General features: G+C 47.0%; 1 protein-coding gene across 2 annotated transcripts in view; it reads right to left on the bottom strand.

Moving 5' to 3' along the window:
* The window catches only part of VAPA (VAMP associated protein A), a 37,852-nt gene extending 27,936 nt beyond the window's left edge, over nt 1-9,916 (bottom strand). For both annotated transcript variants that reach the window (XM_068993589.1, XM_068993590.1), the window contains exon 1: nt 9,794-9,916. In XM_068993589.1, the coding sequence (XP_068849690.1) occupies nt 9,794-9,872 (79 nt within the window). In that variant the 5' untranslated portion in view covers nt 9,873-9,916. The remainder of the gene's footprint in view (nt 1-9,793) is intronic.
* Between the last annotated feature and the right edge of the window lie 2,847 nt (nt 9,917-12,763).

The raw sequence follows: 12,763 nt of genomic DNA, 5'->3' as shown, positions 1-12,763 counted from the left end.
TGTACCAGTCACTCCAATTTATGTCAGACTGTCCAAGCACCAAAACAAATATATGTGTATAAATACATATATATGAAACATAGAACTACAAAATAAAAGGCTGTCAAAATGTAGCCCATAAGAAACTTGTCGAATTATACTGCAAACTAGTACTTTAAAGTCCTCTCATATTAACAATTCTTTAACATATCTATTTTTTTAAATGGCAACTGAATTCAATCATATCCTTTAAAAGTTGAAATACAAATAACTAAACATCTCATTAATTTAAACATGAATTTTGAAAACAGTACCAAATGTTGGCAGTAACTCTACCACAGTGAACATCCCAAATGCCAGAGAAAAGCAGCTAAGCAAACTATAGCATATTAACAACACAGCATCAAAGATGGCAGCTATAAAAATTTAAGACGTTGGTGGAGATTATTTTTGTAAAGTGAAACATGTCACAGTCATCAAGTTGAACATATTCTCAGAAGTTTTGTAGTCTAATTTTATTTAAGCAAGGAGTTTTACTAGGAAGAATACAATCATATCAAGAGTTGATTCTAAAGATGCACTCAATCTATGGCACAGGAAATGAAGTACAGCTGGCCTCACAAAAGGCTACTTCCAAGAGAAACTGCCACCTGGATCCACAAGCTCTGTGTCATCTGCTCTCCCCTTCCTCTCAGCTAGCTTCTTCTGCATGCACAGGGCCCTCTCCAGCCACTGTCTCCTAGCCTCTGTGACCTCAAAAGTCTGAAGTTTAAAGAGGAGACATCAAAATATTGACTGTCAGCCATCCATACATACACGGTCCAGCCTGGGGGAGATGCCCACCACAAGACCAATGAGTTCAGTAGTCTGGACATAGAGGGAGGGCTCCTGTGAGCGTCCACACTGCTCTTAAATACAGTCTGCGGGTAGGGCCGATTCTCTGAGAAATAAACACCCTCAACAATCTACCATGCTTCTCACCAGGGACCACCAACTGATGCTGGCAGTAGGAGCTCAATTTGTCAGCTGTCACAGGATAGCTATAATTTATAAAATAGATTCACTTTCAAACAAACATGGTTTTCTACTTGTCTTCATATGCCTTAATTTTAACTGTTACTGGATGGTTACAGATTTGTTTTCCATTGACCTTACATAGTCACCTCATTGTAGGACAACTGAAACTTTGGATATAATCTCTCAAAGTATCAAGTCTAATAACAAAATAATTTTTTCTCTTACTATGAAAAGCACTGAATGTTTATGCAGAAATCTTGAAAAACACAGAAAAGTAAAAACAAAAGCATCCTAAAGTAGATCTGAGGACTGCTAACGTCCTTTTCTTTCTGATCTTTTTCCTCACACATATTACCATAAATGCACTCATATTTATGCAACTTCTCAAGGGCGGGATAAGGTTGTCATCACCAATCAACTCGGCATCACTAGAAGGGGGACAAGCAGCCATCATCACCTGATGTGATACAATTCCATCTATGAAGTATCTGCACCAAAAAAATACTGAAACCTGAATCTTCAAGCCCTTAAATCCAACTCCAAACTTACAGGAAATACATACCAGAAATACCACAAGTCTGGGACACTCCACTGGACAACGACGGGGTCTTTTCAACAAGTGAATGGTGTGATAAAAAGCAGGTGGACAAGGCACTGCCAAAGATTAGGACAACCTGACACCCAGCAACCAAAAATTAGCACTATGGGGAGATTTCAACAGACCAGACATCAGATTACTGAAGAATTACTTTTGGTTTTATTAAGTGACAATGGTGTCATGATTATGTAAAGAAAAAGCCTCTTTTTTTATTAGAAATGTAAGCTCAAATATTCAGGCTTGAGATGTTATGATAGCCAGAATTTGTTTATAATACTGCAGTAATCCTACTCTCTCCAAAACAGTAAAATACTAATAATCATTAAACTTAAGATTATATGAAGCTACTAAAGAGTACAGAGGTTCATTAAGTATATAGAAAGTTTTTTATGAATGTTTTGCAAGTTTTCATAAGGAATTTTAGAGTAATCTGAGTCATACTTTAAGCATAATAAACCCAGTAAACAAGCATTTGCAAAAATAACTAACCCTCCCTTTACCTTTAATTTTTCTTAATCAAGAAGTATCTTTAGTGCTCACACAGTATTACATTTTGTGGTCTGTAAAGTTTAATAAACTGGCAAATATTATTTTCTTTTAAGCCAATTTTTTATTATGGAAAGCAAGATCCATGCTATATTAACTACTATATCCTCTAAAAGACAGGAGTTCACTGCAGGGTCAGTAAAAATAACAGAAGCAACAAGAAAAAGAGTTAGCAAGCACCTCTGAAAGCAATGATAAAGGGGTCCTTGCTAACAGACTTGCCTCACATGGTTAAGGAAAACTTTATTGAAAGGAAAAGTAACAGGTAACTATTACAATACAGAAAACAACAACAAAATTACCAATACTAACAATCACAAAATACCAAACTCAGAAGAACCTCATCAAGGTCTCCCAATTCTTACGTTCTTCCATTTCATACAAGAATTGTGTTTCCGTTTTGCACGCAACCATCCTATGCATTCACAAACCTTTACAGTCAGACCACCACCGAGAAATCACCCACCCCTGCTTCTCACTTCACAAATGAAAAAAGTGAAGCACAGTAGTCAGCTCTTAACAAAATACCCTTTTCTGGAACTACAAAGCTCTGAAAACACTACCTGCAAAGGCAGATGAAGCATCTGCTGAAAGATGCAAGGCTAAAACGACGACAATTACAGGACAGAGGGATGGTCTGAGTCTTATTAATGCCATCAACACTGACTGGGCAATCACCCCAGGCCAGATCTTGTTATCACGGATATAAAAATAAATGGGCATATCCTCAAGCGCTTCACAAACAGCTTGTGAGAGAAAAGTATGTAAACATCAGTACTGTGCCATGTGGTGAGTGCGGTAATTGCCAGTGAGCAGCAATGAGGACAGGGTCAAGAAAACAGCAGTGGCCCAGGGCCTGGAGAGCCAGAGACGACACTGGAGGTAGGGCTCCTGCAGGGGAGACAGCCCTCCGGACAGGAGGGGACGACATTCGGAAAAGAGCATGCAGAGGTCCGCAGCACTGACAGCATCTGGTGAAACCGCTGCATGCAAGCAAAGCTACAGCAGAGGTGAACTGAAGAGGCAGGCTGGATCTGGGCTCCAGTAAGTGCATAACAGGAAGATGCTGCAGGTTCTTCAACCAGGGAAGCAATGGGATCAGGTGTGCACTTTTCAAAGGGCAGTTCTTTCAGCATCCGTGAGGACGACAGGCTGGAGGAAGTGGGACACAAGAAGAAAGGAGACCAGCCTGCTGACCGGTAGAGGAAAGAGAATCACCTGAAGCAAAGAAACAAGCCAAGTCCAGATCCCTCCCAAGTCAGGCTCATGGACCCCCAAATGCCCCTGGGTTCCCTCCGTAAGTCCAGCTGGAGGACCTAAAGGCAGCTACCCTATCTGATGAGGTCAGGACCTTCCCGCAGGTGCTCTCCAACACCCCTGAATTCGGCCAGCATCTGCCAGCTGCCCTCTCCAGCTGTGCAGCCAGAGATCGCAGCGCTGTCCGGACACTCTCCCCCCGTGCACACACCCAACAGACCCCGTCAAACTTCTCACCATCCCCACCACTGCCCCTCCAGCAGTCAGCACCTGCGTGGACGGCAGCCACAGCCTGGGTCATCTCTAGCTCCCTCCAGCACAAGTCCACACTATGACCAGATTACAACACTCCCGTCAACACCAACGTGGTGTCAGCCCACTACGTCCACACCTCTGCCTTCTCCCCACTGAAGACCAACAGTGGGTCAGGGTAAAAACAGAGCTACTGAGCCAACACCCATGCACCCTGGCTGACCCAGCGACTGGGGTACTGACCCCGCAGCCTTGTAAACACAGCAGAGGTTATTTAACACGTCGAACACCACACCCTCCTGCCTCAGAACGCTTGCACCTGCCGCTCCAGGAGAGTGCTCCTTTTCTCTTCACCCAGGTAACTTCCACTCACTCTTGGAATCTTAGTCAACCTGTGGCAGCCTTCCTTGACCACATCAAAGACCCCTATTCCACGTTCTCACAGCACCACAGACTTCAAAGCTAATTTGTCTTCTGATGATCTGATTAGCTTCTACTGCTCCCATGACAATCACCTCTTAAAAATAAAGATTCTTTTACTCAAAACTGTAGTTCCAACACTTATCCAACGTGTATCACATATAGTAGAAACTCAACTCTTATACAGCTGAATGAATTGAGAAACTGAGCTGCATTTAACAGGAGAGATTCAAAAGTTATCTTTTGAATGCAAAAATACAGATTTTAATCATTAGATGTGCATAGCATTTCTGGAATAAGTAATCAAGATGCCACAAAAAAGAAATTAATAACATAGGAAGAGGAGCAGGCGTGCACATAAAAAGCACAGTTCAGGATACGCAGAGTTTGAGATGTCTGTGCATGTCTGAGTCGAGTCCTATTCATTGTGACCCCATGGACTGCAGCCCTCCAGGCTCCTCTGTCCATGGATTTCCCAGGCAAGAATACTAGAGCGGTTGCCATTTCCTTTTCCAGGGGGCCTGCAACCCAGGGATCGAACCCAGGTCCCCCTCACTGAAGGCGGATTCTTTACCACTGAGCCACCACTTGTGCTGTGCTTAGTCACTCAGTCGTGTCTGACTCTTTGCGACCTCATGGGCCATTGCCCGCCAAGTTCCTCTATCCATGGGGATTCTCCAAGCAAGAACACTGGAGTGGGTAGCCTATCCCTTCTCCAGGGGACCGTGCCAAACCAGGAATCGAACCAGAGTCTCCTGCGTTGCAGGTAGTTTCTTTACCAGGTGAGCTACCAGGGAGCCACCTGCTGCTGCTGCTGCTACTAAGTCGCTTCAGTCGTGTCCAACTCTGTGCAACCCCAGAGACGGCAGCCCACCAGGCTCCCCCGTCCCTGGGATTCTCCAGGCAAGAACACTGGAGTGGACTGCCATTTCCTTCTCCAATATGTGAAGGTGAAGTTGTTAAGTCGCATCCCACTCTTAGCGACCCCATGGACTGCAGCCTTCCAGGCTCCTCCGTCCATGGGATTTTCCAGGCAAGAGTACTGGAGTGAGGTGCCACTGACTTCTCCAAGGGAGCCACCTGAGCAACATTCAAATCCAGGACAGTCAAGAAGTAATAAGTATGTGGTACAGAACCCACCTGCCAATGAGGGAGACAGAAAAGAGGCATAGGCTCGACCCCTGGGTGGGGAGGTCCCCCTGAAGGGGACAGGGGGACCCACTCCAGCGTTCTTGCCTGGAGAATTCCATGGACAGGAGTGCGGTGGGCCACAGTCCATGGGGTCACAAAGAGTCGGACATGACTGAACCAACTTAGCATGCATGCACCCAATCAGTATGTACTCCAAAGCGGATCCCCGCCTCCACTGGCAACATGAGGAATTTCCCAACCTGGGATCAAACCCATGCCCCCTGCAGTCAAAGCACAGAGTCTTAACCACTGTACCACTAGGAATCCCCCAAAGCTGATTTTAACTCTGAACTCAACACAGATTTGGGTGTGTAGCAATGTGTGAAAAGAGCATGAAGGAGACAGAGAAGCCCTCAAAACAAGGAAGACTGAACAAGGGAAGTTCAGAGTGAGATAAAATTGAAACCAAATCAGAATCTCAAAAACATGAGCATTTAAGAAAAAGGAGGTCACAAATGATGCAGGCAAGACGAAGGCGGGAGAACAACTGTGTCACAGGAGTCAGAAGAATCGCGTTACTAAAAAGTGAGCTGTCAACCCTGGCAAGGGCCAAAGGCAGGGCCAGGGAGAGAGAGAGCACCGTGGCCACCACAGGGGCCATCAGAAGAGACCCGGCACTCCAACTGCTTTTCCAAGAAGCCTGAGCGCAAAGGAAACAAAGCCCAGGAGACGCGAGAGCATGGGGAGCTGGCTGTCAAGGAAGTACAATATTTTGCTGGTTTGCTTGTTTTTAAAAGGAAAGACTTAGGTGTATGTGTTCGTATGTTTAAAGGAAGAAGCCAGTGGTTGAAAATGTGACAGAGAAAATACCTGTTGGAACAGGGTCTGAGTCATGAGCATCTCTACCTTAACTAGCAAAACCAGCAGAACCAACAAGCTTGGACATGAGAAGGGCTCTGCCTTCTCAGGGAAGTGTGGACGTGTGCCGACGAACAGGTGTTACAAGAGGGGACAGCACATCCCAGAGGGCGTGTATGCCACACTAAGAGTTACACTCTCACCCAGAGGGCAGTCGAGAGCTCCCTGAAAACTGCTAAGGAAGATATGACATCCATGTCCAGGGTGTGGGGAATCACGCCAGGGGTCTGATGTAGCCGCTGTGAAATGTGAGTGAGCTGAAACACCTACAACTGTGCCACGTACCCACCAGGAGGAGTCGCAGTCTCCATCCTCTCTTGGATCTCTTTTTCCTGATGTGCTGCTATCCAAAGATGCTTTGTCTGAACATCACTGGTCCCTGGTCGCTCAGAGCGCTTAGTTTTCTTTACTGATGCTATTACTATGGGCCACCTTCAACACAATGATTTTCGTCTATTTTCCTTTCTCTGATCATGGCCAGAAAGAATATATTCACAAGTTATTTCAGCACTTTCTAAACTTTCTTCTCCAAACTTTCCTCCAAAATGAACAGGCTGGAAAAATAAAATGTTGTATAATACAAAGGAAAAATTTTTACAAGAGTAAATAAACACTTTAAAGACCGCCACCCCAAAAAAGTCTCACATGTAATACCAAATTTCACACCTGAATTCTAGGTCAAATTACTGCCAAAGCTCAAAAAACAGAATTTTAAAATATCTACATCTTTTTCTTTACTAATGCAACAAAAAACTACTTCAGAGTTCATGACATTATAAAAGTACTTTCATATAAACAATTGTATAAAACAAACTAGAATAAAATATTAATGTAGGAAATGTATTAAACAGTTATTTGCTTCTCCAAAATAGTGCAAAGTGCCAATAATTCATAGCAAGATGACTTTATTATGCATGTAACAGAAAAATGCACCATACAATCTCAGAATGATTAAATGACTCATTCTTGGAGAAACTATCTTAATCAAATGTAAAGTTAAAATAATTCAAATAAATCTACCAGAAGATGACATTTTGTAAAAATATCCTTTAACAGACTTCCACTTAACTAAAAACTACAGATGATTTAAAGTAGAGTTTAAAGATTTTTTTCACACCATCATCAAATCAGCATGAAGAGAATTGCTGATTCCAAATGAGTCTCCTCACTTAATGCTGAACTGGTCTTTGGAATACAGAGAGGTTTCCATCAATAACTTATTTACCTCTGACTAAAAGAATAACTTTTAAGAAGGAAGGAATCAAATGGCACCAAATGTAGCCTCCCAATTCATCCTACCCTCTGCTATCCCAATCCTTCCCATCCCCTACTCTTACAGAGGCACACAGCACACCGTGGGTGCCTAAGCACAAGCCAACCTTTTCTCACGTCAGGAAAGGAGCAAACCATTCCCATGACCTGCCCTCCCACTTCCCCATTTGAAAGCAAACCAATAAAGATGTTGGATAAGACTCTTCAGAGTCCCTTGGACTTCAAGCAGATCAAACGGTCAATCATAAAGAAAATCAACCCTGAATAGCCACTGGAAGGACTGATGTTGATGCTGAAGCTCCAATACTTTGGCCACCTGATGCGAAGAGCCAACTCATTGGAAAAGATCCTGATGTTGGGAAAAACTGAAGGCAAAAAGAAGGGGGTGGCAGAGGATGAGATGGTTAAATAGCATCACCCAACAATGAGCAAATTCCGGGAGACAGTGCAGGACGGTGGAGCCCGATGTGTTACAGTACAGCCCATGGGGGTCACAGAGCCATACAGGACTTTACCACTGAGCAACTCCTCCGAAAACAAGTGGGGAGGAAGGAAGAAGGGGCTTCTTTCCTCATACTTGTTTTGCCTCTGTTACCACATGTGAGTGCCTCTTCCGTCTGGGAGTCAAGCACTAAGAAAAAACATGTTTTACTCCTTAAACTACAAACTAACTGTGGGTCTTTTCTCCACCTTGCTTAGCACTGAATCCCCAAATATAAGCTGATGTTTGCTGAATAAATTATTCATTGTTGAATACTCTTCATCAAATATAGAGATGGTACAAAGCTTTCAATAGTGTTTGCTAAGTAAATGGCCCAGCTGACTATGTGTCCCTATAAACTTTTCCATGAAATCCTTTTTTAAAAAAGTCAACTAATGTCCAAACTTTAATAGGCCTTGTGAATTACTTTCATCCATAACACAAGAATCCGTTCTGTAATCATAGCTAGTAATTCTTCAATACCTAAAATAAGCATCTGGCAAGTCTTTGGGTCGGGGTTTTGGTTGTTCCTTTAACTTGCCTCTTTGCTATTATTAGCCTCTTACTACTGAAACGGTAAAGAATTCAAGGAAGATTTCGCCGGTAAAAAGTTCACCCGCAATTCAGGAGACTTAAGAAACGGAGATTTCGATTCCTGGGTGGGGAAGATCCCCTGGAGAAGGAAATGACAACCCACGGCAGTATTCCTGCCTCGAGAATCCCATGGACAGACGAGCCTGGCGGGCTACAGTCCATGGAATCAGCAGACAGAGACGACTGAGCCAGGAAGCATGTCATTGAAACATACTGAAGTATGACTTCATACTGACTTCTCTAAGAAGAAACTGCCCGACTTATAAATACTTCTTGACCTAAAACTAGTTTTTAACGGCGTCCAAGTCCCTAATGGCAACACACACGGATTAACAAGGAGAAAACTTCCTCTGTAAAATCAGCCTCCCCCAAAATAAGTGCAAAACACTTAAATTCTCAGAAGAACTACCTACCATAAAGGTTTACATTAAATTCTTCCATTCTCAGATAACAGCTAGAGTTAGGTATTACCTGAACTTTGGTATTCATGATTCCCCTAAGTCTTTTATTTCCCCCTTTCAGCGAAAACTTTGTAAACTCACGTTAGGCCCATAAACTTGCTACAATAAAATGCACTTAAGTAGCCTCTCTAAGTATTTCGTGGAGTCGTCTAAAAAACCGAATTCTCACCTAACACGCGGCTCACTGACATTTCCATTCAAAGAAACTCGCAAATGAACTGAAGACCTTGCAAAATACAGGCTTTATACAACACTACTCTCACAGCGGCAAAATACAACATCTTAAAGCTCCTAAAACTATTTAAAACGTGTCCTACGGAAACCAAGGTGTTTTCTTTCGCACTCCATTTCTTTCGGTTTGATTCTCTAAAGCACTGGAGCGGCCTCACAGTCCCAAGCCCCTGTGCTCTTGGGGCCCCGGGAATGAAGGACGTCACGGGCTCCGCAAGCTCCCCGCGCCCGCAGCATCCCCAGCAGAACTGCCCGAGTCGCTCCCGCGGCCCCCGGGTCCCCGCGCAGGTGACGCCCCGCGCAGGTGGCGCCCGGCGCGGAGGACGTCCAGCCGCCTCCGGCCCGCTGACGCAAAGCCCGGCCCGCGCCCGCGCCAGACCGACGACCGCCCAGCCTGCCCCGAGTCCCCGGCCAGCCGCCCACGCCCGGACCCCGCCCCGGCCCCGCGGGCCAAGGACGAGGCCGCCGCCGCAGCGAGGCGCCCGCGGGCCGCAAGATGGCGGCGGGATGCGGGAGGGGCGCGCGCGCCCGCGCGGGCGGGGCCGGGCCGGGCCGGGCGCGGGCGGCGGGGGAGGGGGCCCACCGGGCGCGGCCGCCACCCCCAGCCCGCCGCTCCCGCAGGCCGCCCCTGCCCACCTTTGAATTTGAGGTCTGTGGGCGGGTCGAGGACCAGGATCTGCTCGTGCTTCGCCATGGTCCCGGAGGCGGACGCCATCGGAGACAGCGCAGAGCGGGGGCGCGCCCGCGGCGGGTCGCTGGCTGCGGGCGGGGGGCGGCGGCGGCGGCGGCGGCGCGGGTCGGCCCGGCTCGACGCAGGGCCAGCGCTCGGCTCCCGAACCCGACACCCGCCGCTCTGTCGGCGACTAGCTGGGCCGCTCGCCGGTCCGCAGCCCCGGGTCTCACAACTGACTCAACCCCACACCAGCCGCCGCGGCCACGCGCACTGCGATCTTCGGCGCCCCACGTGACGCCTCTGCGTGCCTACGTGCGCGCCCCGGCGGCCGCGATTTCTCGCGCCCGGCCCGCCCTCCACGCCGCCAGGCGCGACCGGCTCCTGCGCCTGCGCGTCCCTGGCCCGCCGCGCTCTGAGCCTAGCCCAGCTGTCAAGGGAGCGGGCGTGGACGGGGCGGAGCTCAGCTCCCTGGCACTTGACGCGGCGCGCACCGCAGAGCGGGAGGGCGCAATCCTCTGTCACGTTTAGCTGCAGTTACGAGACTAGACTGGAAAACCCGCTATGGTAGCCCATCGCCATCTCCCAAGCGGGAATGACAAATAGCAGAAGTAGGAGCGAACCGGTCCGTGGACTACAACTCCCAGCATGCTACGCGCGGGGCGGGGTCTCCAGTCGGACCGGTCCCCCTGCGGCCCTGCGTGGTGCTTGCTGGGAATTGTAGTAGCGGCTGAGCGCGGGCGGGAAGAAGGGTCGGTTGGAGGCTGGGGTGACGCGTGCCAGCACTCATTTTGGTTCCCAAAGGATGTCTCATATGCCCTGAAAAAAGAAAAACAACTTTTGGAGACTGCCCCGAGGTTCCTCGGTTAGAAGTATAGAAGCTTCCCAGAGGAAAGCATGCCAGGATCTGTTAGTATGCTCCCTCCCTAATTCTATCCATCCCTCCGTCGGTACAGCTGTGGTTCTCCAGTCCAAGCTCTCCGGCTTCCCGAATTCTCTTCTGGGATGCAAAAGCCCTTGAAGAAACACACCTCTGTCGAGGACGCGTCGTTGGGGACCTGATGAGGCAAGCGTTATCAAACTGGAAATAAAAGTCAGAATCTACAGTGTTTGTTGCTCTGTCTCATCCTCAGTTTTGATTGATAACGATGAGCCCAAAGCAAAACAGTTGTCACGTTGACATGTTGGCAGAGAATTCCATCTGCAGCATTTAAGATAGCCTGTAGTAAACTGAGCTGAAGGAGAAAAAAATGCCAACAGCAGAGTTGCTGACCAGTCCTTAACGGATCGCCAGGGTAGTCGGGGACAGGAACGTGAAACAAACGAGTGTGCTGTAAATCAACCGTCATGGTGCTGCTGGAATTCAAATCCCTGCGAAGCACCGCGAAACGCTCAAATTGATGCTGCCGCGGTGGAGGAGGAGCCCAGTTGGTCTAGAAAACAAACCAGACAAATGGGACAGTGGCCTAGCCGTGGACACAAGAGTCCACGTCCTCACTGCAGTCCAGGCATCGGAACCCACTTGGGAACAGCTCTCCGGAGTAGCTAACCTAGCATGCGCACCAGGCTGTAGGCTGTGCCCAAGGAGAGCAAGTGTACCTTCAACAGGCTGCCAGAGCTTAATTTGTTTGAAATGCGTGCGTCCTCAGTCCTGTCGACTCCCTGCGACCCCATGGACTGTAGCCCGCCAAGACACTCTGTCCAGGGGATTCTCCAGGCAAGAACACTGGAGTGGGTTGCCATTTTCTTCTCCAGGAGGGTCTTCTGGACCCGGGGATGGAAACCATGTCACCTGCCTTGGCAGGCAGATTCTTTACCACGGCGCCAATTATTTGAAAAGCATCTTCTAAATCTACCTATCCTTTGATTTTCTTCTATTCATAAAATTATTTTGAAACTTCATTAAAGGAAAATACAGAAAATCTGTTCAAGAGGCTTTAAGATTTAAAAACAAAATAGTTGAAGTTGACAATCTCCGCATGGTATGTGGTACCATATATGTTTAGTCATGAACTGATGACCCTTAAGCTATCACAAAATCAAGTTCCTTTTCAGCTTGCTGCAGAACTCTAATCCATGGGTAAATTAGCCTGGCTGACTGGCCCCTCCATGACTAGGTGAACACTTGTCTCCCAGCTAGCTGACTGGAAACCCCCGGTAGCAGACCCAGCAGGCTGAGGCTCTGCCAGTTTCTCTGCTGTGGGACAGGTTGGCGTATTCACCACCGAGTTCAGGAGGAAGCCGGAAATGGATATATTGCAGTTTCCACATCTGTATCATTCAGAAACCTCTGCCTATTTCAGTTATCACCTCTGCAATCAACTGATTTTCTCTTTGCAGTATAGCTTCAAAAATGGAATAGAGTCTAAACCCATAAGAATCTACATATCTGGTTTGATATGTAGAATACGTGAAACTTCTTTGGAAGAATTATTCTATTACTATTTTAGAGCACCACACTGTGACTGACTCAGAGTCCCCCTGAATCACCTACCCCTCATTCAACAGTGCACTTTGTGCCTTGTTTTCGTTTTTTAGGGTTTGGTTTTTTTTTTTTGCCACACGGTGCGTGGGATCTTAGTTCCCTGACCAAAGATTGAAGCACACACCCTGCATTGGAATCACACAGTCTTAACCACTGGACCACCAGTGAGGTCTTGTTTGTGCTTTGGTGTTTTTTAATACCTTTCTTCTTACACTTCGAAGAACTTTACAAACATCACACGCTACTCAGAACAACCTCATAACAGCTGGCAAGTGTTACCTTGGTTGTTAAATATGGAAATGAAAACATAGGTGAGAGCATCTCATGTCAGTTAATAGACCTAAACTGGAGGGGAGGAATTGCCCAGTTTTCTCTTCTGTGCATTTTCACTCTTCCCAAAGCCACAATAAAATGACATTTGAAAGTGATTAAGGCAACAACTGTTTAAGTG

This window comes from Capricornis sumatraensis, chromosome 21 (assembly GCF_032405125.1).
Source record: "Capricornis sumatraensis isolate serow.1 chromosome 21, serow.2, whole genome shotgun sequence".
Lineage (NCBI taxonomy): Eukaryota > Metazoa > Chordata > Mammalia > Artiodactyla > Bovidae > Capricornis > Capricornis sumatraensis.
Note: the sequence above shows the minus strand (reverse complement) of the source record. Positions and strands in the feature narration are given on the sequence as shown.